This window comes from Anabas testudineus, chromosome 3 (assembly GCF_900324465.2).
Source record: "Anabas testudineus chromosome 3, fAnaTes1.2, whole genome shotgun sequence".
In the NCBI taxonomy this organism is placed as follows: Eukaryota; Metazoa; Chordata; class Actinopteri; order Anabantiformes; family Anabantidae; genus Anabas; species Anabas testudineus.
In genome coordinates, this window is record NC_046612.1 from 21,124,180 (window position 1) to 21,147,051 (window position 22,872).

Here is a 22,872-nt window from a genome sequence, read left to right on the forward strand (position 1 = left end):
CATAACGCTGGCAAATGGAAATGGCCCATTATAGTAACTAGTATTAAAAGGACAACATGTAGATATCTAAACTGTTTGGAGGTGGCAACAGGCAATAGAAATTAAACAAAACTATGAAAAAACTATTGCCATTATGGGCTAATCTGGCAGTTACCTCAAAGCCTACTCGTTCTCTGTAAAATGGGTTTTTGTTTTTTTGTTGTTTTGTTTTGTCTAAAAAAAAAAAAATACTTACTTTACAGCAAAATTAGTTGAGAACTTCTAAAGCTATTAAAAGTCTCTCAATTATTGATCAATGCTTTAATCACCTCAGCACCGATTCCAAATATATAATAGTCCTGATATTTTAGTATTATACACTTGTATTGTGTGTGATGTTGGTGAAAACCAGCTGTTTTGCTGCTTATCATGTATATACACTGTTTAAACCAAAAATGTACTTCAAAAGACATTTTATAATAGAAATATTTACTGAACTGAAATGGTTTAATGCCAACAGTTATAGTTGAGCTACCTTTTAACTCACTAGGACAGAAACTGTTCATACAATGCAAAAGACAAATGCTTTAAGAATCCAAGATTTCAAAGAAAGAATTTATTCATAGTGTGATGACATATTCTCCCTCTAACCTATTTTTGAATAGTTTATAAATCAATGAGATGGAGCTTTAGCTTTTTATTTCCTGAAAAGCCTTTGAAAATTCACGCCACTTACTCAAAGCTGGATAAACTGTGCATCAGATTAAAATTAAATGTACATATTTTCAAACCTGTTGTGTTGTTACACAACAACACTGTCAGTTTTAACAGAATGTTTGTATGATAATGACTTACTGTGTTTATCAAAACTTCTCATTAGAAAGTTTGCTGCTGTGATGACTTTCACACAGAAAAAGGTCACGAGTTACAGTCACTACCATTCTATGCATGAGAGTAGAGCCTCACAGAATGAGCATTTAATGCCAGTGCATAGTGAGGCAGAGGTAGAGAATATGTACACATCACTGAAAACGAAAAGATCTCAATATACTGGTCTTATCACAACCTTGGCAGTGAGAGTGCGAAAGCCTGTGCACTTAAGAAGTCACTGAAAGAACTCAATTGTTTCTCTTTAGTCAACTGCTTGAAAGAATGGTTTCATAAAGCATAATGTTATTTTTTATACTGTAAATGAAACCAAATCAACTCTTATACTTGGCTGCAATGAGTAATTCTGAATAACTCTGCCTCCTACACTTCATCAGGACCAGCAGTACTGCAAACATCACCTAGCCAAGAGAAATATGAGGCTAAAATAAGAGTGCCCATGTCAAAATCTGGTGTTAGCCTCACCCTAACTACTCTAATAAAATGTTTACAGGCCACATAAAAATATTTACTGCAGCATGCAGTAACTAATGATTCTTAGTTTCAACTCTTCTTCACAACAAGTAAACTTTCACATCCATCTCTAAGTAAAATAGTAAATCATTGTTTAGAGAATATAAACATTGAAAGCAAACAATATCAAATGGTTTACTAACAACGTAATAAATACTTTATGGTAGGACAACCATATTCTGTTTTTTATGCTCCTGCTAGCATACAGTATCCCAAATCATACTCGTTCAACTGATCAAGAGCACTCAAGTCCTCATTTTTTTACCATCTTCTCCAAATAACCGATGAATCTTCTCAGGTTGACTTTGACGTTGTCCAGCACACAAAGCTGCTGAGGGCTGTACTTGCCTCTTCCTTCTTTGCGAATCTAATAGCAAAAGGAAACATACCGTTATTGTAAAAAAATTCCAAAGTTATTATAAAGAAATAATGGTATCAGGGATGGGTTAATAATACACTTGAAAACTGAAGGGTGATGTCAGTAAAGTGGCGTTAACCTTGGCCTTAAAGACAGGTTGAAGTGCCTTCAGTGCAGGTAGTAACTGGATGTTTTTCGCTGCTGTCTCCGCTTCGTCTCCATCCGCAAAAACGTCAAACAAGGCATCGAGGGCTTCTCCGTTCACAACCAGGTCAGCATCCCTTGTGGCAACTGCAAGTAAGGCGTTTCCGATCATCTGTGGGAGCAGAGTTTTCTCAGAGGAAGAACAGAATACACCACTTGAGAAGGAAAAAGAGAGATTATACCTGAAGGGTTTCAGCAGTGCCCTTCTCTTTGGCTAATGTGCTGCCAGTGATGCCCAGAATGGCGACAGCATTGACCCTCACGCTGACAACATCACAGCGGGTGGCCGCTTCGCTCAGGCTCATCAGCTGCTGGGGGGTCATACACTGAGGAAAAACAAAACACAGATAGTAAGCTGCCGAAAATAAACACGGTCCACGGTGTTTAGTGTGAATTGGCAGTGGAGTTTTGACAGGAATACAAAGTCTACACTGTGTTGTGTTTATTCAGCACTTTATTTGATCAGTCAACACTGTCAACAAATGTGAAATGCAAGTTAAAAGGGGTCTTCACCAATTCAAAAACATGAGACTTAGTTTCAGGGAATGCTCTTCAACCTGTGAAAGCATTTGTATGATGTCTCCTACGTCTCTGGAGGAAGCTTTTTAAAGTTTGTAAAATAAAATAACCAAGATATCCAAACTGCTACCGAGTTGCATTAGGTGAAGCGTTTATCGGCATTTTTCAGATTGGAAGAAGTTGTCGACTCAGCCTCAGCCATCTAGATTCTGGCAACTTCTTGTCATTTGTGTTAAATTGCTCAAGTTATCTCTAAATGCAAATGTTTAACATTAATAAAGCCAAAGCTGGAGCTGTGATGCATTCTGTACCTGGGGGATATTTTTGCTGGCAATCATCTGTAAGAGAGACCGCATGGCGCTGATGACTGCCTCAAGGAACTCCTCATCTTTGGGTATCTCTGATAAGAAAAGAAGGAAAATCATGCTTATTTTGCAGATGTATGACAGGGTTCCTAAACTGCAACTCCTTACTGCTGCATTGGATCATTATACATATACAATCATGTGTCTACTATCATAGTAGTAATTTTGACTTTTTACCCCAAATTTTATTTCAAACCAAACACAAAGCAAAAAAAAGTGAGACCTGCTGCACCGAAAACCAGTGTAGACAGATGCTGCGCTGCATCCTGCAGTGCTGCCGGACCTCCCAAAGACTCGGCATCCATGCTTGAGAGGATGCTATGGAGACATGTCAGAGCCCGGGACTGCACACGCTGCATCCTACAGAAAAGATTATTTCCGTTATAAGGCAGTGGGGCATTTCATTCAAGAGGAGTGAAGAGAAAGACAACAGAAAGAGCCTGAAACCAAATTTGAACACACAGCAGTGCAAGAGAAGATGAGAAATGAGCAGCATTACTTTTTTATCAGGCATCTCCAGGAGGAACTCTGGTGGCACACATCCATGGCTTCATTTTTAGGAAACTCTGTCTTTTGGAGGACCTTCAATAAAGAGAAACAAATGTATTACTACAAGCCTCTTCACACTAATTAATGTGGTTGGCTAAGTGCATGTTTGTGAACAACAGATCTCTGTTAAACACAGGTAGAGTCAGTCAACCTGCTCAGACAGGGGTAGAAGATGGATGGGCTTCATTGTATAATTAGTACCATACTTCACTTCGGTAACACTACAACATGTTACATTCACATGCAAGTGGTCACTTTCTGACACTGTGATCAGCTGCTATCCTGTTATCAACTAAGGTGAATTTGCCTTTGCAGGGATGCTGTAGTTGATCAAGGCCCCGTGAACCTCAGCTGACAAACACAGTGGAGACATCAGATTGGACACTCCATCACAAAGACTGTCCGGACCCATGTCGCTTTCATCGCTGCTCGACTCCTCCTCCCACTCATCATCAGACGGGTCTTAACAGGCAAACACATATAGCACTGGTCAAGATCAACGAAAGGTATCCTTCGCCACTCAAATGAAGTCATTTCATGTACTTCTTGTAATAACAGGTTTTCCAATAGATAAACACAAAATAGTCGGTGGTCATGTCACAGGAAATAATGTTGATGAAGTGCCTGGGGTCAGCACTGCTGTCCATGCCCACAACACTCACCATCAGAGCAGCACATGTTGACGATGATCTCTAAGGACGTTTGCTGGGCTGTCAGCAAGGCCATTGCCTCCCTCAGCTCCTCCTTACCCCTCTGGACAAAAAACAAGCAGCCATGTGAGTCAACAGTCTACCAAAACCATGACTGTTAGCACTGTTAGCACCCACTCTCAGTTCAGCTGACCGCCAGATCTCTTTCAACAGCTGTATTGAAACATGTTCAGTTACTTACTTTGTGAAACTGTGATGAGACTAAAATCCTGCTTCAATTGTGTCATTTCTGAAAAGTGATCAATAAAAAGCTTAAATGATAATAACCCCCCCGTGTTACCCACACTAATGAAGGGTATTTTGGAACGTCGCCATGAATGTCACCTACAATACTGGGGCTCTGGCTGTGACTGAGCTGAGAGGGACAATTCTGTCCCAGAGAGGTCAATTCTGGGGACTGTCAGCATTTAGGAGGCTCAAAGCTGGTCCCCAGTTGAACTTTGCTGAGTGTCCCTTGTCTGCGCCCCTGAACCAGACAGTTTGTCTGCTCTGTCAGTCTGGCTCACACTCCACGATGACTCATGATGCCACCTTTTCACCTGGCATTAACATGTGCATCCAAAATACAAAAGTAGATTTAATCCTAGCTGTAACCACACATTGCAGTACGCAAGGCATCCTAAATCATTTAAAGACCAAAGTAAACTAGTTTTCACAAATGACTGGCAGCTCTGTCAATCCATTTTGGGTATTTAGAATCATTTAAATTGTTATGTTAATCTGGAATCGTGTTTAAGCAACCATTTGTTTGGATGTATATTTTGTTAGTCATTGACTTCCAAACATTTTACACAAGAAAGAAGCTTGTCAGTGCTGTCTCTGACTCTGTACTCCACAATACACATGCAATAAGATAATATTACTCGATTTATCAGCAGACACTTCAACAGAGACTTTATGAGATAAAACACTGACAGGCACGAGGTCGGAGAAGTCGTAATCAGCCTTCACAGATTTCCCATTCCTCTTCTGGTTAGGTGCTTCCTCATCCATCTCCTCCACAGCGAACTCTCCTGCAGCTTGGTCTTCTGTGTCTGTCACAGCCGGTGCGTTTCTGTGACGAGCCTCTTCTGCTTGTTTGAGTTCAGGTATTAGAGTACCTGCATCTAGATCCAGACACTGTGACAAAGTGGCTAAGACAGCGTTGAGGGTCTGGGCCTGGCGGGCGGCAGGCAGGCTGGCCTTCGTGTTCCACAGTGTCCCTGAGTGACACAGTAAGCAGAGTTGAAACTTTGAGGAAATTAAAACATCATGGTCACAGTAATAATCAATTGCAGTTTTTTGCAGCATCTGCCCACAGACTTTATAATGTCACTTTCAGCTTACGTAATGGTGGAAGTTACAGATTAGAACAAAGGAGAACTGCAAAAAAGGGCGAGAAGTGACAAAATGTACCTGCAGCCAATGTCCTGAGGAGAATGTATGACATGTCTGGCTGAGATGACAGCAGCACATTCTCCAGGGCTCCGAGCACAGCAGTGTTCATGCTACATAGCAGTTCTGGGTTATCCTCAGTCACAGTGTGCAAACAGTGGGCTGGCAGAGCATAAAGAGGAGAAACCTTAATAACGGAAGCTTCCTACCCCTAAACTAATTGGAGATTAGGTCTGACTAAGACAAACAGCTGTATTACAAGCAATATTACAATAAAGTGAACACTGTAATCATTAACATTATAATCAGATGCCAGATTTCTAACCTCAAAAACCTCAACGTGAACCAAGCTAAAAAAATTATTGCACATACAGTATATGATATATTTTAGATTTTACTGCATCTAAAATGCATTGTCTTAGATTTTCTATTTCCTGGTCAGGTAACCATTACTTCATGTAATACCTTCTCTCTCTGGCCTTACTTCCCGTCTCCCTCTATATTCAAGATCTGGACAACAATTATCACCACAATTTTCACAGTGTAGTAGTCCTACCAGCAGATATGGCCAGTTCCACATTGTGTGGGTGTCTCTCCAGACACTGGACAACAACGTCCAGGAGACCCGATTTATTGAAGACAGAAAGTGCCTGGCTGCTGCTCTCACTGGCAAGAGAATGATGCAAAACAAGCAATGAATACACTACATTTGGGGTTAATAATTATGGTATGGGGTCGATAAGTTTCAGAAACAAGAATGGGCTTGAAATATTAAAGAGGTGTTAGGGAAGTATGTAAGAATGTGTCTCTACTTGTTCCACGAATAAACCTTGACATAGGTACTAGACATCTACGGGCCCCATGACGCTTAATATGCATGTTCAGTAAACCATCGCCTGATAAATAAAAGGATTAAAACACACAGCTGTCAGCTATCAACCATCTTGCATGACCTGTTTGATTACCATAGATTCCAGAGTAAATTTACAGCCTCGTTGGCAACATCTTCCACCACATTCTTCTGGTCTTTCATTGGCATGACACCACTCTCAAAACCAGCACAGCACTGGAAAGAAAACAATGCTGTGTCATAGATGGCAACAAACTAAGTACTTCACCTTAAATGACCATCACAAGTTAACTAAATGATGACATATTTCATTAGATTTCTCCCTAAGGACACATTATCATCACCAACGGGTCAACAGTAAGCGTGAATGTGTTCTCAGAAGGAAAAATGATTCAGCGTGGGTGCAGTCATTTCTAAAAGTCGCTTATATCTTTGCTCTGGAATCGAACCTAATTGCTTAGGATATCGCAGCCTGCTGTAACAGCTGCTGATGAGGAGAAACTGAAGTGATGCGGTGAGCTAAAAGCAGTGGAGGAGCCTCACCTCTCTAAGCAGCGCTGTCAGAGGAGTCATGACGTCGTGCTTCACCATGTCCTCACACACCTCCTGACCACCGCATGCACTCAGATTCCTGTCAGGCAGACGCACACTCAGTGAGTCGGAGGAGATTCGCTGTCATAGATGCTGTGTGTGTGTGTGTGTGTGTGAGTGTGAGAGAGAGAGAGGGAGAGCCTGAAGATATGCTGTGACCAAACGGTCTTACTTTGACATCCAGTACATGGCTGACACTGATCCAACAGACAAAGGATAAGTGTGCTAGGGGAGTTTAGTGATAAATTTAATTATTACGTGATCTGTATTTTTACATAAACTGAATGTCATTACAATAAAAACACAAGCTATTAAATCATGAAAGACCCAACAGAAGCTCTTTTCTTCTCACACCCATGCCTTGTATTGTAGCATGCTGCCACCTACAGAAGTATCTCAACAAACCCATAACACTGTACACACACACACACACACGCTACATAAAACAAGGGAATGCAAAGATGATATATGACTTATAGTAGAAGCCCTTTCACGCCCTATACATTAGTTGTCCACGTGTTCTGCTTTTGTTAAGAAATTTCCATATGTGTCTGTAGACTTGAATGATAAACAAACTCCACAGGGTACCATCAAACAGCTTTTGCCACAATCCAACTGACATGTCACAGCTGGAAAAGCACAGGTGTCCATTTCTGCATAACACTTTTTTTTTTTTTTTTACAACAGACATTTAATTCTGTATTCACACAGATCAATACTCTGCACATCACCAGTGTCAGTATCATAACCTCAGGACTGAAAAGACATCAATCTGAGTTCGCTGGTGATTCACCTAAGTGCTCCTGTGGCGGTCTCCCTGACTGCCAGGCTGCTGTCCAGCAGCATGGGCCCGAGCCGCCTCACTGCATCCCTCTGGAGGAAACCTGGGATGGTCTGGCTCTGCTGCACGACCCGAGAAATGCTGGCACATGCAAACTCTCGCATGTCCGCGCTGGGACTCTGCAGCTGTGGAAACACAAACCAACCATTACACACAGCGTAGAGTTAAAGGGTAAACTCCTCTATCACCCACCTGGCTCAGTAAATCTGTCATCATGTGACCACATGAGCTCATTTAATGTTAGACAAACAATAACTCTAAACACTGTTTTAGTATTACTACAGTATTACGGTGTTAAGGAAGGAGTCCCACGTTAAAGAGTCAACGTTAATCGTCATCGGCGGACTACGTAAATTAGCCATTATTCCTTACACCCATTAAGGATGCCATTTAATGTTTAAATGTCCACCTCTAAGGAAGGTTGTCACATAAGTAAATATCAGGTTTTGGTCAGAAAACAGAACTAGTCTATGTTCCTACTTTCTCCAGCAGCTCCGCAGCTGGACACCCATCATCACCGTCGTCCTCTTCGGCGTCCACTTCCTTCACGGCGTTCACCGGCAAGCCAACGTCGTTGAACTGCGGACGTCTAAACTTAGTGGTTTTACTTTTACCCATTTTATTTCCTATTAAAGTGCGAGCAGCGCATGGAATGAGTCGTTTTCTCTTTCACAGCCCGGCTAAGCTTCAAACCTCAAACACAGCGCAGTTCCAGTCTTGTTGGTCGAGGCCATGTGGAAGATTGTTCCCTGCCGTAAAGTGTTCGTCGCTAACACAAAGCAGACGGACTGTCGCAAAACGCAACCACATAAACGTAGTACGAACTAAATGTTTTCGTAGTATAAAGAAAGTATACGCAGAGGCTTGACATGTCTAAGGCACAAGAAGAAAAACGAGGCACATTTAATACGAGTGAAGTATTTATTAGGTAAATAACTTTAAAAAATAGAAACATTTAGATAAAATACATGCTTAACATCAGAAACGGAAATAAACATCTGAACTCACACTGAATGAGTAAAATATATCAAAGACCATGTGAGCAGATCAGCAGCTTCAATGGTGACATCAACACGGTGACATTGTTAAAAGGCCCTATAAGTTCATTGCTTCTTTCTGCATTGTGCATTTCCAATATGATGACAAAATCTTCCTTGGTGTTGTACAGACCGTCCACCCGTAGTCTAATCACTGGGTAATCAGTGGCTCTCAACGACCACGTACACTGTCTGAGCAGCCTGCACAAGCTTGTAGTTATTGGATGTTTGGCCGTGGTTTGAGGATAAGTTTTCCAGTCTGTGGAAAGCCACAAATAAAACAAGTTTTAACAATACATACATAAATCCAAACTGTCTGAAAAAATTACAAGTCCCAATGCTACTCACGTCATCACAGGACATGTTATATTCTGCTAAAACTGTCCGACAGCGGGCTGCAATACTGAAGTAAAAGGTCAAAGATGTCAACCAGTTAATTTTTACAAAATAAAAGTCTACAAAACATGTTACTTCATTTTAATTGCAGTAGGCAAAGGATACATTGAGGGTGCCACAACTCGTTTGTGTATCCCGGCAAAGAAGAGAGCTATTAGAGTGATGCAGCTGATGGTGAAGAAGGGATGATTCCACAATGATGAAAAAAAAGAAACCTGCATAAGAAGATAAAAGTAACATCTGTCACGATATCACAAACACAACTTCGACTTTTATGTCGGTAAATATATTCAGTCACCCAGGTGAAGTTATCTGGAAGTTGAGTATTGGCAACTGGACTTTCTTCTTGTTAAGCTGAAATGTTTCACTACCCATCCAAGTAGCTTTACAGTCTTTTACATACATAGTATCTCATTGGATACTATAAGTTAGTGTTGCAGAATATTAAAAAACATAGTCATTGCTTTGTTCAGTGTGTTTCTAGTAATCTACATTTTAGTTAGCCGAACGGTGGTGCTTTGGCCAACTAACATTGACTTGACTTAAAGTTTAGAAACAGTCAGTTTTAATATGCTCAAGTTTACTTACAGAGCACTTTTAAAAACAACTAGAGAAAACCTAGTGCTGCAGACTATAAATGCACAATGGTGAAAATAAATTCAAACAGCAAAGGACATTGATAAAATATAAGGTAATATCAGAGTTTATACATTAATCTACAATAAAAAAATGAAAATAAGTGCAAAAATTTAGTGTCACAGCTTCACTTGTAACACACTGAGATCATACCATACAAAATACTATAAAACTAAAAGACTGTCTTAGTGGACAAAGTGAAAAATAATAATGTTATCATTTACTGTAGGTAAGTGGTACTGTATTCCCACTTGAGAAACACAGTTGTCATATCAGTTGACCATTTTTTTGTTAATATGAAGAACACAAAGACACAACTAGGTGCACCTTTCCACAAATACATACCTTCTGTGTGTCGGGATCTATTAACCAGTTCCAAGCCCCAGTAGCCGTACAGACAGACACCACAATCAGAATCACTGAAACAAAACAACAGCAAAATAAAGTGTGTTTTATCAAATCAGCACATTGTTGAGTCAGCATTGGTGATATCGGTGGGCCTGTGCCATGAATTTTATACTGGCAAAGTTAAAGTTAGCCATGGGGTATATTGGATAAGATGCCCAATGATGTTTCTGGTATCAGAGAAGATATGACAGTCAAGCTTTGTCTTTTCTTAACTTATAATCACGTGTAATAGCCTATTTCACCTACCCCAAATGTATGTATTACTTTTTTAAATAAAAAATATAACAGAGTCTTCTTGTGTCCACACCAGCATCCTGTTTGAATGATGGAGCCGTTTTTCAGTGTTTGTTAGCAGGTTTTAATATCATCCAATGAAAATAACCTAATAAGAGCAAAATTTAGCATGGTTATCAAGGCTAATTAAAGGTGAGCCACCTACACGGTACCAGAAAAGCTGAGTTAAATCAAAATTTAGCAACACTAATCTTGCCACATGGTACAGGCCAGAGTTTACAAGTCTAGTGATGTTGGTTTTGACAATCACTACTAAGGGTGACTTACTTCTCCACCGGCCGGTTGCAGGTTGCAAACAGGAGACATACTCTGTCAACCTCCTCTCAAAGGCCTTTAGGTCTGAAACAAGAAAAGGCTCATTAATACACTGCCTATGTTGACCTTGTATATGATCTCCTATGACCTGACAACGTCATCTTATCAATTCAGTGAAAGCTTATGTCATGGGATTTATACACAATGTTCATTTCAGTTGTGAATTTGTACCTACATCATTACTCAAATTCTTTAAATCAAGCTGATGTTAAAATAAATAAATACATTTAATTTGGTGACTAATTGAAACTAGTTTGCGTCTCTTTTAAATATTTAAAACTCAACAAAACATGCATATGAGACTGGGCGCAAACCAAAACTCAACAGCGACACTTTAGAAAGATTAACTAATGTACAAAATACAACAGGAGGAAATGGAAGGAAATGTAGTACTTATACAGCTTAAAAACGATGATACCATAAAGCATAAACCATCAAGCACCGACACCGACTGCTGGCAAAACTAGGCTGTGTGTTAGTCACTTTTCAGACAGTAGAAAGTATCAGACTAAACAACTTAGTGTTTGTTCATGTTAGAAAATAACCATAGTTACAAGCGGCTAGCAGCTGAGCTAGCAAACAGGCTAGTTAAGTGTGGTCAACAGACGAGCCAGCTAACTTAACGTCACTCTCTGTAATCGTATCTTCAGACGCCTGTGTTGACTTCAATTGAAGAATAAAAGCTGTTCGGCTAAAACAACTCGGCGAATAATTCAAACTAAGTCATTATAGCTGCTTTGTGTGTTTATTACCTTCGGCCTGTTCCAGAGAATTCATGTCTGCTAGTCCCGACAGCCTGCGGTTGGCTGCTCCACTGCTTCCCCTCAGCTGAAGGACAGCCTGTGCAGACCAATCCGCGTAGCCTGTGCGCCTCCGCTCTCACGTGATTGGTGGAACTCCAACGAGAGGGCGGTACATAGCGTCAAGAGTCCAGCTCCCTGCACTGTGATGCACTCACAGACCCGGACTAGCCTCAAGACTCTAGGTGGCGCTGTTTCAGAGGTTTAGTAAAACTAAATCAGCTAGTGGAGCTTTAATTAAATCCGCTTTGCATTGAACACATTTCAAAAGTTGGCTGCACTGCTAATACATTCATTCATTGAGACCTTGTTCTGATAATTATATTTATTTATGTAGTGTAGTTATATTTGAATAATGAGTGATTGTTCTATTGACTGAGCAATGATTTACTTTCTCTTTTTAGTTTCCAATCAGGGTTAGGGTTTAATCAGTCAACAGTACATATTATTTTATAACAAAGTTCCATTGTTGTTTTAACATCTTCCAACATCAACCAGACATTTATATTGTTCAGATGTTAAAACCTGCATATGTGACAATGTACAAAGTTACATTACATTGTATATTTTTACTGCTTTCAGCCATTATAACATTCCATCTTTGATGTACAAAATTCAAAGCATTGTTAATTTTTGAAAACAGCAATTAATAATCAGCTCTTCCTGTGTAGTCACACAAATTACTACAGTTTGTTGAGGATCAAAATGATACATGTTGTTTTTCAGAGAGTGTAGTATGCTGTTTTGTTTACAGGCTGCAGTTTGTTCTGCAGTTTTATATTGAACTTCTCCCTCAGGATTTGATCTATTTCATCATCTGGTATGTCCCTCATGTCTAAGACATCAACCCCTTCCTCTGGTTTGTACGTGACCTCGCTGTAGGTCCAGCCAACCAGTCCTCTGAACCCTGTCGGTGTCTGCAAAGAGCAGATGGACTTATTAGTGAACAGTGACCTGGGATCTGTCTGAAGTGAGTGGCACACTTCCAAGAAATGACGGGCCTCACGAGGCACCAAGGTGAAGCTGTAGAGTGGTTTTTTTAGCTTCTGGTTCACCAGACTTGATTTGGCAAATTCTGGATTGACAACTTTTGGCTTTCTACCAGTCTTCTCCAGCACCCAGTGGTCCCCCTTGTCAATGAGACGACAGGCCCCGGCTGCCTGAGGTTGGTCCTTTCCAGAGACCAGCTCCAGGGGCTCCCACAACTGGGAAGACATTCCAAAGCTCACATCTGTTATGTAAGCCTTTCCATCAATGACCACCTTGTTGATGAGGTGATTGTCAGTGGTGTAAAAGTCATTTGTGGCACTGTTGAAAACTCTGGAGCCCAGCATCTCAGTGTCGTAGCCCATTTGTCGCAGCACCCAGCCAAACAGAAAGTTGTTCTCCAAGCACCAGCCTCCACGACTGCTCCTCACTATCTTATTGAAGATGACCTCCAGGTCCATGGTGATCCTCTCCCCACAGTGAACGCTGAGGTTTTCAAATGGAATTGACAGGACATGCTGTTTGTGGAGCAGCTTCAGTGTTGCAAGATCCAGATTATTGCATGAGCCATGGAAACTGATTCTACTGAAGTACTCCTCCAAATTCATCTCACCTGTAAAATACACGACATTATATAATAAATTAGTTTTTTAGAGTAATCGAAGTTGTCTGTGAACCTAAAAAACGGAATCTCCTTCACCGATCGAGGGGAGTTTAATCATTAATTAGAGGTCATAGAGCTGCTGTTTTTCTTAATCAAATTTAACTTGGACAGAGTTGTTGTGCAGGTGAACTCTGCAAACTGATAATGAATAAGTAAATATATATGTAAAAATGCCACAGAAAACTATTTAATCTTACCTTCTGTAAATGCTGACAATGCAAGGAATCTCAGTGGTGAACACTCAGAAAGGGTAAGCTGTTTCTACTGATCTAAAGCCTCAGTGGAAAAGAAAACTAACTTCGCCAACTTTCATAAAGGGTCTGACTTTATGCGGACTGCCCCTTTCTGTTTTTTTTTTCTATTTCCGGTTTTGTCTTTCAACTTCCGGTTATGTTAAAATCCTGTTGGAACGGTTGGACCCGATCTTCTTAAGTTGTCAAAGCTGTAAACACACATTTATGCGGAGATTGTGAGATAGCACTCCCACATGGACCAAGGATATCGGAATAAAAGAGACGATCCGTGGTACAAATGTATATTCAGCATTAACTAGCTTATCCTAGCCAGCGTTTCAGCAGGACATTACGGTAGCTGTGTGGTGACAAAAAGCACAAGCAGCGAAGCTTATTTCACCAAAATACTATAATTTAAACTTTGCTTTGCTGGTCTGTAAACTGAATCATGAATAAATTAAAATACAACTTAGCCTAATATAGTTTTGATTTTATAATTTTGAAATAATTTCTTCTTTATATTGCGCACACTATAAAACACTGACTTATTGCAATATGTTTTTAAATGGTTGTGATCAGTCAATCACACAACGTATTTATAATGTTGTGGTATTTCAAACACATTCTGATCATCATGACTGATTTCAATATTGGAATGAATGATCAGCTCATCCCAATACTGTGTAGACAGTAACTGGTGTTTAGCACCAATATGTAAACAGCACCCATGAATCAATTGCAAGCTCAAATTGTTGTTCTAACCAGCACTGGGAGCCTTTTCTTGTTACCGAAACACATAAGGTCAGGTAAAAAGCCTGGCTGTGTTTGGGTCAGTTGATGATTTGCCAGGCCTCATGTTAATGAATCTACAGGTGTTGCTCAACAGCTGCTTGACTCTTGGACAGTGCATGCTGGGACCTATCAGATAACATAGTCTAGATAAACCTATATTTGAACTTGCCAAAGTGACACCATGATGGGGTTTTATTTAGTCAAAGTTATCCTGTTGAGTAAACCCAGTCAAGTCATTCCATAGTACCTCATGTTCGGCTACAATAATAAACCATTTTTCCATGTCCTGACTGATTTAAAACCGAGAAGTTACTGTAGATTCCCTGAAGCATCCTTTAAAGTAAAGCTTTATCATTTTTGAAAGAAGAAAAAACACATTCTTCCACATGCAAATAAAAAGTGCAATGAGGATTTAAACATAGACCTACCCCTAAGGGTGCTGCTACAGCTGTATTTGGTCTGGGATGACCAGTTTTATTTTTTAGTTAATAAGCTTTAGTTACATATTGCCAAGTAATTTCTACGAAACTGTTGCCAAAATAGGCATTCTTTAGCAAAAGTTACAGAGTCCAACTTTAATATAGGTGTATATTAAACCTAAGTGATAGTGCTGCATATCATGGACAAAAACTACTGTACCTGCTTTAAACCACATTTATAAGTATCTGCACTGTTTTCACTAAATCTGTGAATAAGAGTATAAATACATGTAATTAAGGCATATATGAGAAACAGGTGTACTGGTGCTGCCAACTAGAAAATACAAAAAAAAAACAAACAAAGACGTGCTCTGTAGTATCAATGCCTCATCAATGAAAAGGGCATACCATTATTACTTCTGAACATTCTGAACATTAGTTTGCATTAAGGACAATAAAATTACAACGTCTTCATGATTAATAATGAATTGATCACATCAATTATTTATAGAAATATTTAACAAAACTAATTGGTGATACACTTTAAACATGGATTCAGTGTAAATAAAATATGTTTATTTCCAATCTGAGTGACTCCTGGGTGCATGGATCTGTAGCATCATTCCCCAGGTTTTGTGAATTAACCCTCTGGTCAAATCGTCACAGTTTGTAACTTTGAGGCTTCAAAGTATAAAAATCATACTTGTAGTTTTTCAGAGAGTGTAGTATGCTGTTTTGTTTACAGGCTGCAGTTTGTTCTGCAGCTTTATATTGAACTTCTCCCTCAGGATTTGATCTATTTCATCATCTGGTATGTCCCTCATGTCTAAGACATCAACCCCTTCCTCTGGTTTGTACGTGACCTCGCTGTAGGTCCAGCCAACCAGTGCTCTGAACCCTGTTGGTGTCTGCAAAGAGCAGATGGACTTATTGGTGAACAGTGAACTGGGATCTGTCTGAAGTGAGTGGCTCACTTCCAAGAAATGACGGGCCTCACGAGGCACCAAGGTGAAGCTGTAGATTGGTTTTTTTAGCTTCTGGTTCACCAAACTTGATTTGGCAAATTCTAGATTGACAACTTTTGGCTTTCTACCAGTCTTCTCCAGCACCCAGTGGTCCCCCTTGTCAATGAGACGAAAGGCTCCGGCTGCCTGAGGTTGGTCCTTTCCAGAGACCAGCTCCAGGGGCTCCCACAACTGGGAAGACACTCCAAAGCTCACATCTGTTATGTAAGCCTTTCCATCAATGACCACCTTGTTGATGAGGTGAGTGTCACTGGGGTTAAAGCCGTTTGTGGCACTGTTGAAAACTCTGGAGCCCAGCATCTCAGTGTCGTAGCCCATTTGTCGCAGCACCCAGCCAAACAGAAAGTTGTTCTCCAAGCACCAGCCTCCACGACTGCTCCTCACTATCTTATTGAAGATGACCTCCAGGTCCATGGTGATCCTCTCCCCACAGTGAACGCTGAGGTTTTCAAATGGAATTGACAGGACATGCTGTTTGTGGAGCAGCTTCAGTGTTGCAAGATCCAGATTATTGCATGAGCCATGGAAACCGATTCTGCTGAAGTACTCCTCCAAATTCATCTCACCTGTAAAATACACGACATTATATAATAAATTAGTTTTTTAGAGTAATCGAAGTTGTCTGTGAACCTAAAAAACTAAATCTCCTTCATGGATCGAGGGGAGTTTAATCATTAATTAGAGGTCATAGAGCTGCTGTTTTCTTAATCACATTTAACTTGGACAAAGTTGTTGTGCAGGTGAACTCTGCAAACTGATAATGAATAAGTAAATATATATGTAAAAATGCAACAGAATTTTTTTTTATCTTACCTTCCATAAAGGCTGACAGTGCAAGGAATCTCAATGGTGAACACTCAGAAAGGGTAAGCTGTTTCTACTGATCTGAAGCCTCAGTGGAAAAGAAAACTAACTTCGCCAACTTTTCCTGCAGGACTTCATAAAGGGTCTGACTTTATGCGGACTGCCCCTTTCTGTTTTTTTTTTCTATTTCCGGTTTTGTCTTTCAACTTCCGGTTATGTTGAAATCCTGTTGGAACGGTTGGACCCGATCTTCTTAAGTTGTCAAAGCTGTAAACACACATTTATGCGGAGATTATGAGCTGACACTCCCACATCCGACCTAGGTTGTCGGATTAAAAGAGACGATCTGTGGTACAAATGTATATTCAGCATTAACTAGCTTATCCTAGCCTGCGTTTCAGCAGGACATTACGGTAGCTGTGTGGTGACAAAAAGTACAAGCAGCGAAGCTTATTTCACCAAAATACTATAATTTAAACTTTGCTTTGCTGGTCTGTAAACTGAATCATAAATAAATTAAAATACAACTTAGCCTAATATAGTTTTGATTTTATAATTTTGAAATAATTTCTTCTTTATATTGCACATACTATAAAACACTGACTTATTGCAATATGTTTTTAAATGGTTGTGATCAGTCACTCACACAACATATTTATAATGTTGTGGTATTTCAAACACATTCTGATCATCATGACTGATTTCAATATTGGAATGAATGATCAGCTCATCCCAATACTGTGTAGACAGTAACTGGTGTGTAGCACCAATATGTAAACAGCACCCATGAATCAATTGCAAGCTCAAATTGTTGTTCTAACCAGCACTGGGAGCCTTTTCTTGTTACTGAAACACATATGGTCAGGTAAAAAGCCTGGCTGTGTTTGGGTCAGTTGATGATTTGCCAGGCCTCATGTTAATGAATCTACAGGTGTTGCTCAACAGCTGCTTGACTCTTGGACAGTGCATGCTGGGACCTATCAGATAACATAGTCTAGATAAACCTATATTTGAACTTGCCAAAGTGACACCATGATGGGGTTTTATTTAGTCAAAGTTATCCTGTTGAGTAAACCCAGTCAAGTCATTCCATAGTACCTCATGTTCGGCTACAATAATAAACCATTTTTCCATGTCCTGACTGATTTAAAACCGAGAAGTTACTGTAGATTCCCTGAAGCATCCTTTAAAGTAAAGCTTTATCATTTTTGAAAGAAGAAAAAACACATTCTTCCACATGCAAATAAAAAGTGCAATGAGGATTTAAACATAGACCTACCCCTAAGGGTGCTGCTACAGCTGTATTTGGTCTGGGATGACCAGTTTTATTTTTTAGTTAATAAGCTTTAGTTACATATTGCCAAGTAATTTCTACGAAACTGTTGCCAAAATAGGCATTCTTTAGCAAAAGTTACAGAGTCCAACTTTAATATAGGTGTATATTAAACCTAAGTGATAGTGCTGCATATCATGGACAAAAACTACTGTACCTGCTTTAAACCACATTTATAAGTATCTGCACTGTTTTCACTAAATCTGTGAATAAGAGTATAAATACATGTAATTAAGGCATATATGAGAAACAGGTGTACTGGTGCTGCCAACTAGAAAATACAAAAAAAAAAAAAAACAAAGACGTGCTCTGTAGTATCAATGCCTCATCAATGAAAAGGGCATACCATTATTACTTCTGAACATTCTGAGCATTAATTTGCATTAAGGACAATAAAATTACAACGTCTTCATGATTAATAATGAATTGATCACATCAATTATTTATAGAAATATTTAACAAAACTAATTGGTGATACACTTTGGACATGGATTCAGTGTAAATAAAATATGTTTATTTCCAATCTGAGTGACTCCTGGGTGCATGGATCTGTAGCATCATTCCCCAGGTTTTGTGAATTAACCCTCTGGTCAAATCGTCACAGTTTGTAACTTTGAGGCTTCAAAGTATAAAAATCATACTTGTAGTTTTTCAGAGAGTGTAGCACGGTGTTTTATTTACAGGCTGCAGTTTGTTCTGCAGCTTTATATTGAACTTCTCCCTCAGGATTTGATCTATTTCATCATCTGGTATGTCCCTCATGTCTAAGACATCAACCCCTTCCTCTGGTTTGTACGTGACCTCGCTGTAGGTCCAGCCAAGCAGTGCTCTGAACCCTGTCGGTGTCTGCAAAGAGCAGATGGACTTATTGGTGAACAGTGACTTGGGATCTGTCTGAAGTGAGCTGCACTTTTCAAAGAAATAATGGGCCTCACGAGGCACCAAGGAGAAGCAGTAGATTGGTTTTGTTTGCTCCCTGTTCACCAGACGTGATTTGGCAAATTCTGGATTGACAACTTTTGGCTTTCTACCAGTCTTCTCCAGCACCCAGTGGTCCCCCTTGTCAATGAGACGAAAGGCCCCGGCTGCCTGAGGTTGGTCCTTTCCAGAGACCAGCTCCAGGGGCTCCCACAACTGGGAAGACACTCCAAAGCTCACATCTGTTATGTAAGCCTTTCCATCAATGACCACCTTGTTGATGAGGTGAGTGTCACTGGGGTTAAAGTCATTTGTGGCACTGTGGAAAACTCTGGAGCCCAGCATCACAGTGTCGTAGCCCATTTGTCGCAGCACCCAGCCAAACAGAAAGTTGTTCTCCAAGCACCAGCCTCCACGACTGCTCCTCACTATCTTATTGAAGATGACCTCCAGGTCCATGGTGATCCTCTCCCCACAGTGAACGCTGAGGTTTTCAAATGGAATTGACATGACATGCTGTTTGTGGAGCAGCTTCAGTGTTGCAAGATCCAGATTATTGCATGAGCCATGGAAACTGATTCTACTGAAGTACTCCTCCAAATTCATCTCACCTGTAACGCACAGGACACTTTCCAATAAACCGCACTTAATGTATTGGAAATGTATTAAAGGCGTAATAACAAAGATACACAAAAGTCGACGGATCAACTCACCGACTGCTAATTATTTTCTGTAAAGTCATCTCAGCTGTCTTAAAGCTTAACACAATAAAATCCCCTGATGATTCTATTTCAAACGATGTTAATAATTGTCAAAGTGATCGTCTCATACAGCATTAGGTAACAATGCTGTGAAAACAGAAACCTAAAGACCCCGCCCGCTGTCGTTTCACAACCATTACTATTAGTAGTTTGCTTTTCTCCGTTGACAAAGACCTCTTACCTTCAGACTGGGACAGGTCGTGCAGATGTACGTTGTTTTTGTAGCAGTTTCCAGTTCATCGAATCTGTGATCGAAGATAAAATAGCTGTTCCGAGTTGTTTAGGGTCGAGTGTCGCCGCTAGAGGGAGCTACACAAATGTATCTACTGCTATGGAGAGTCAATCTAGTTTACACACAAGTAGTGAGAAGGTAACGGGGAGGAGGATGAGTTTATTTTCAAAGAAATGCAGTATCTAATTCAGTCACTATCCTGACTGGGCAAAATATAGAATTATATTCTAGCAGTAGAAAGGAAAAACGTATAGTGCATCTCTCTGTATGAACCCATAATATAACTTTTCAAAACAAACAAATAAATAAAGTGCAGGCTGTAGCCGAAGGTGAGAAAAGTAAGAGCAACTTAGAGATTGTTATAATTCCTTACAAATGGTACCATGTAATACTTTAAAGATTTAATAACAGTAATTGTGCTACTATTGCACAGTCAAATCTTTTGCAAGCATTTGCAAACAAATAAAGTAAAACAAAAGGTGAAAATATTTAAACTCCTAACAGTCCCGTGTGTCAGAAAGTCGTCCTGGAATAGATGCACTGAAAAAATAATCAGGTAAGACACTCACAAAGGTGACATATGTAATATGTACATATGTAGTACACTTTTCAGAAGATAAATCTTGTATGCTATATTATAGAAAACCTCGCCGACTTTGTTCGTAACACAGTATTTGTCACAAACCATCCAGGGTTTTACGGCTCTGCAGGATCCAGCATCTCAGTGTTTTGCGTAAGTTACGCAACAGACGGACGTGAACGTAGCACCGACCGAGGAAGTGCACGCCGGTGCCGCCTGACACACGACGGTTTCTTACCGTGATCAGCGACAGTAATTCTCTACCCGGCTTATGTTGAGGTTGGTACCGACGGTCGATACGTGGACCTACATGTTTTAGACTACAAGCTGTCTATTTGTTTGTATCCTAACTACTGCCTGTGCACGACGCACTAAGTTGCTGCAGAGCCGTGTCTCATGTCGACTGAACCTAATGAAAGTGAAAAAAGTAGAGATGCAGTAGTCTGTCAAATAGGTCACACTAGACTAATAATGCAGGGACGCATTTGTTTTACACGAGTCCATGTTGATATGCACTCTGATTAACGTTACCTAAAACTCCAGCAGCCCACAAGGTCAGTGAACTAACCCACAGTCTTACATCTGACTCCTTCTTTTACGCACAGATCCGCTCTCCTGTCATGGAAAACGCACGAACAGACACGTTTTTGATAACTGGAGGATGTGGCTATTTTGGTTATCGGTAAGGACTTTTAATATTCATCACTCGATCAGTACATTGAATCCTCATGCTTTGAGTTACCTTATGCTGTCACACTGCTAGACCACAACAAGGTGGCGCTATCGCACTAGTAATATCTGTAAGATTGGCTGTGGTCGGTTTAAAAGTAGACAAGCATGCAGGCATTTATTTTACAACTTTATCTAGTTAAAATGGAGAACTGGTGTGAACATTGATGGAGAGATGAATTCATATTTTATAACTTTCCCCCTGCAGCCTGGCATGCTCACTGTATAAAAGAGGAGCCAAAGTCATTCTGTTTGATACAAGCCCTCCAAGCCAAGAAACACCAGGGGACGTTCTGTTTGTACGAGGTGATATACGTGACTACGCACAGGTTGAGAAAGCCGTCAGAGGTGTGGACTGTGTATTCCACATTGCCTCCTACGGCATGTCCGGCAGGGAGCAGCTGAACCGGCGTCTGATTGAGGAGGTGAATGTCCAGGGCACACAGAACGTCCTGAAGGCCTGTGTTGAGCACGGAGTGTCCAGGCTGGTTTACACCAGCACCTTCAACGTGGTATTCGGAGGCCAAGTGATAGAGAAGGGAGATGAAAGCCTTCCTTATCTACCTCTCCATCTTCATCCTGACCACTACTCCAGAACAAAGTCCCTGGCTGAGATGGCAGTGCTAAAGGCAAACGGCACGGCACTGAAGGACGGCTCCGGGCTGCTGACAACCTGTGCGCTGCGTCCAGCGGGTATATACGGGCCTGGAGAGCAGAGGCACCTACCCAGGATAGTTAGCTACATAGAGAAGGGGATCTTTAGGTTTGTTTATGGCAAACCCACCAGCCTGGTGGAGTTTGTCCATGTGGACAACCTGGTGTCAGCACATGAGCTGGCTGCACAGGCCCTGACCTCAGAGAAGCCGCACTGCTCTGCTGGCCAGGCCTACTTCATCTCAGACGGCAGGCCTGTCAATAACTTTGAATTTTTCAGACCTCTGGTAGAGGGTTTGGGCTACCCTTTCCCCACACTACGTCTGCCTATCTCCCTTATTTACTTTTTTGCCTTTCTCACAGAAGTGATTCACCACCTCATCGGCCCCTTCTACAATTTCCAGCCACTGCTGACGCGTACAGAGGTGTATAAAACTGGTGTGACGCATTACTTCAGCATGGCAAAAGCCAAGGCGGAGCTCGGGTATGAGCCCAAGGAGCACAACCTGGATGAGGTTGTAGAATGGTTCAGAAGCAGAGGCCACGGCAAAAAACCTCGGAGCTCCTGCCTCAGTCGATTACTACTAGACGTCCTGTTTGTCGCGGCCCTTGTTGCTGTGGCTTTCTCTTTTCTTCCAGTGGTCGGTATATGATGAGATGCTAAAGCAGCGTCATTCTGTCACACGTACTGTATCAAACCAGATTTATAAGTAGGCTGTTTATGCGCATTAACGTGTCAAGATCCGTGCACCACAGTTGGTGTTAGGATGGTCATTCCAGACAAGACGTGAAGCTGTCCACATGACTAACTCAGTGAAGGCAAACTTTTTCTCAATAATAACGTCTTTAAACGAATGCATTCCCTTCTGATACTGTAACCACCCATTCCATGTGAAAACCTCTGAACCTTACAGCCTGTAGTCGCCACTTTTAGACGCTACATGTCAGATACTACCTCTTTTATTCACAGGTTCTCAAGAAAATGAACATGGGCCAAGATTCATCCTTCATACGTGTCAGTGTTTAAAACAGCAAATACTAACAAATGTTCTAAAAACTGTAATAAAACTTCAACAACACCATTTTTATTTATGTTGTTTATGTTTTTGAAAGT

The 22,872-nt window shown here is 40.7% G+C and overlaps 6 protein-coding genes across 7 annotated transcripts; 1 reads left to right on the top strand and 5 right to left on the bottom strand.

The window, feature by feature from the left end:
* Window positions 1-580: 580 nt before the first annotated feature.
* On the bottom strand, window positions 581-8,500 carry heatr3 (HEAT repeat containing 3). The gene is made up of 15 exons (XM_026378903.1): window positions 8,222-8,500; window positions 7,694-7,866; window positions 6,853-6,940; window positions 6,425-6,525; window positions 6,016-6,125; window positions 5,481-5,621; window positions 5,001-5,287; window positions 4,038-4,128; window positions 3,683-3,837; window positions 3,326-3,408; window positions 3,050-3,186; window positions 2,773-2,861; window positions 2,125-2,268; window positions 1,878-2,054; window positions 581-1,747 (listed from the first exon to the last, which is right to left on the bottom strand). The coding sequence occupies exons 1-15, from the start codon at window positions 8,357-8,359 to the stop codon at window positions 1,634-1,636; spliced, it is 2,028 nt and encodes a 675-aa protein (XP_026234688.1). The 5' UTR covers window positions 8,360-8,500; the 3' UTR covers window positions 581-1,633.
* A 148-nt stretch (window positions 8,501-8,648) lies between these two features.
* cnep1r1 (CTD nuclear envelope phosphatase 1 regulatory subunit 1) lies at window positions 8,649-11,645 on the bottom strand. Its single transcript, XM_026377651.1, has 6 exons — window positions 11,580-11,645; window positions 10,780-10,851; window positions 10,156-10,229; window positions 9,280-9,389; window positions 9,127-9,181; window positions 8,649-9,037 (listed from the first exon to the last, which is right to left on the bottom strand). The coding sequence occupies exons 1-6, from the start codon at window positions 11,602-11,604 to the stop codon at window positions 8,996-8,998; spliced, it is 378 nt and encodes a 125-aa protein (XP_026233436.1). The 5' UTR covers window positions 11,605-11,645; the 3' UTR covers window positions 8,649-8,995.
* A 368-nt stretch (window positions 11,646-12,013) lies between these two features.
* LOC113174402 (arylamine N-acetyltransferase, pineal gland isozyme NAT-10-like) lies at window positions 12,014-13,626 on the bottom strand. Its single transcript, XM_026378384.1, has 2 exons — window positions 13,476-13,626; window positions 12,014-13,227 (listed from the first exon to the last, which is right to left on the bottom strand). The coding sequence occupies exon 2, from the start codon at window positions 13,220-13,222 to the stop codon at window positions 12,350-12,352; it is 873 nt and encodes a 290-aa protein (XP_026234169.1). The 5' UTR covers window positions 13,223-13,227; window positions 13,476-13,626; the 3' UTR covers window positions 12,014-12,349.
* Window positions 13,627-14,252: 626 nt separating this feature from the next.
* On the bottom strand, window positions 14,253-19,930 carry LOC113174401 (arylamine N-acetyltransferase, pineal gland isozyme NAT-10-like). Of its 2 annotated transcripts, none has more exons than XM_026378383.1 (2): window positions 19,745-19,930; window positions 14,253-16,313 (listed from the first exon to the last, which is right to left on the bottom strand). In XM_026378383.1, exon 2 carries the CDS (start codon window positions 16,306-16,308, stop codon window positions 15,436-15,438), a length of 873 nt encoding a protein of 290 aa, XP_026234168.1. In that variant the 5' UTR covers window positions 16,309-16,313; window positions 19,745-19,930; the 3' UTR covers window positions 14,253-15,435. The 2 variants fall into 2 exon arrangements, with proteins under 2 accessions (XP_026234168.1, XP_026234167.1); XM_026378382.1 differs by lacking the exon at window positions 19,745-19,930 and adding an exon at window positions 16,561-16,708.
* LOC113174403 (arylamine N-acetyltransferase, pineal gland isozyme NAT-10-like) lies at window positions 17,429-19,731 on the bottom strand. The gene is made up of 2 exons (XM_026378385.1): window positions 19,516-19,731; window positions 17,429-19,413 (listed from the first exon to the last, which is right to left on the bottom strand). The coding sequence occupies exon 2, from the start codon at window positions 19,406-19,408 to the stop codon at window positions 18,536-18,538; it is 873 nt and encodes a 290-aa protein (XP_026234170.1). The 5' UTR covers window positions 19,409-19,413; window positions 19,516-19,731; the 3' UTR covers window positions 17,429-18,535.
* A 565-nt stretch (window positions 19,931-20,495) lies between the features above and the next one.
* On the top strand, window positions 20,496-22,840 carry sdr42e1 (short chain dehydrogenase/reductase family 42E, member 1). Its single transcript, XM_026378381.2, has 3 exons — window positions 20,496-20,654; window positions 20,981-21,057; window positions 21,313-22,840. Exons 2-3 carry the CDS (start codon window positions 20,996-20,998, stop codon window positions 22,409-22,411), a joined length of 1,161 nt encoding a protein of 386 aa, XP_026234166.1. The 5' UTR covers window positions 20,496-20,654; window positions 20,981-20,995; the 3' UTR covers window positions 22,412-22,840.
* Window positions 22,841-22,872: the final 32 nt, after the last annotated feature.

Bases quoted from the DNA above. Each gene is read 5' to 3' on its own strand.
- sdr42e1 (XM_026378381.2), top strand. From the start codon at position 20,996: ATGGAAAACGCACGAACAGACACGTTTTTGATAACTGGAGGATGTGGC. The intron at 21,058-21,312 runs GTAAGGACTTTT...TTCCCCCTGCAG, and splicing joins TGTGGCTATTTTGGTTATCG to CCTGGCATGCTCACTGTATA.
- LOC113174403 (XM_026378385.1), bottom strand. From the start codon at position 19,408: ATGAATTTGGAGGAGTACTTCAGTAGAATCAGTTTCCATGGCTCATGC.
- LOC113174402 (XM_026378384.1), bottom strand. From the start codon at position 13,222: ATGAATTTGGAGGAGTACTTCAGTAGAATCAGTTTCCATGGCTCATGC.
- cnep1r1 (XM_026377651.1), bottom strand. From the start codon at position 11,604: ATGAATTCTCTGGAACAGGCCGAAG. The intron at 10,852-11,579 runs GTAATAAACACA...TTCTTGTTTCAG, and splicing joins TTCTCTGGAACAGGCCGAAG to ACCTAAAGGCCTTTGAGAGG. The intron at 10,230-10,779 runs GTAAGTCACCCT...GTTTTGTTTCAG, and splicing joins TGCAACCGGCCGGTGGAGAA to TGATTCTGATTGTGGTGTCT.
- heatr3 (XM_026378903.1), bottom strand. From the start codon at position 8,359: ATGGGTAAAAGTAAAACCACTAAGTTTAGACGTCCGCAGTTCAACGAC. The intron at 6,941-7,693 runs GTGAATCACCAG...TCTGCCTGACAG, and splicing joins ACCGCCACAGGAGCACTTAG to GAATCTGAGTGCATGCGGTG. The intron at 6,526-6,852 runs GTGAGGCTCCTC...TTTTCTTTCCAG, and splicing joins TGACAGCGCTGCTTAGAGAG to TGCTGTGCTGGTTTTGAGAG.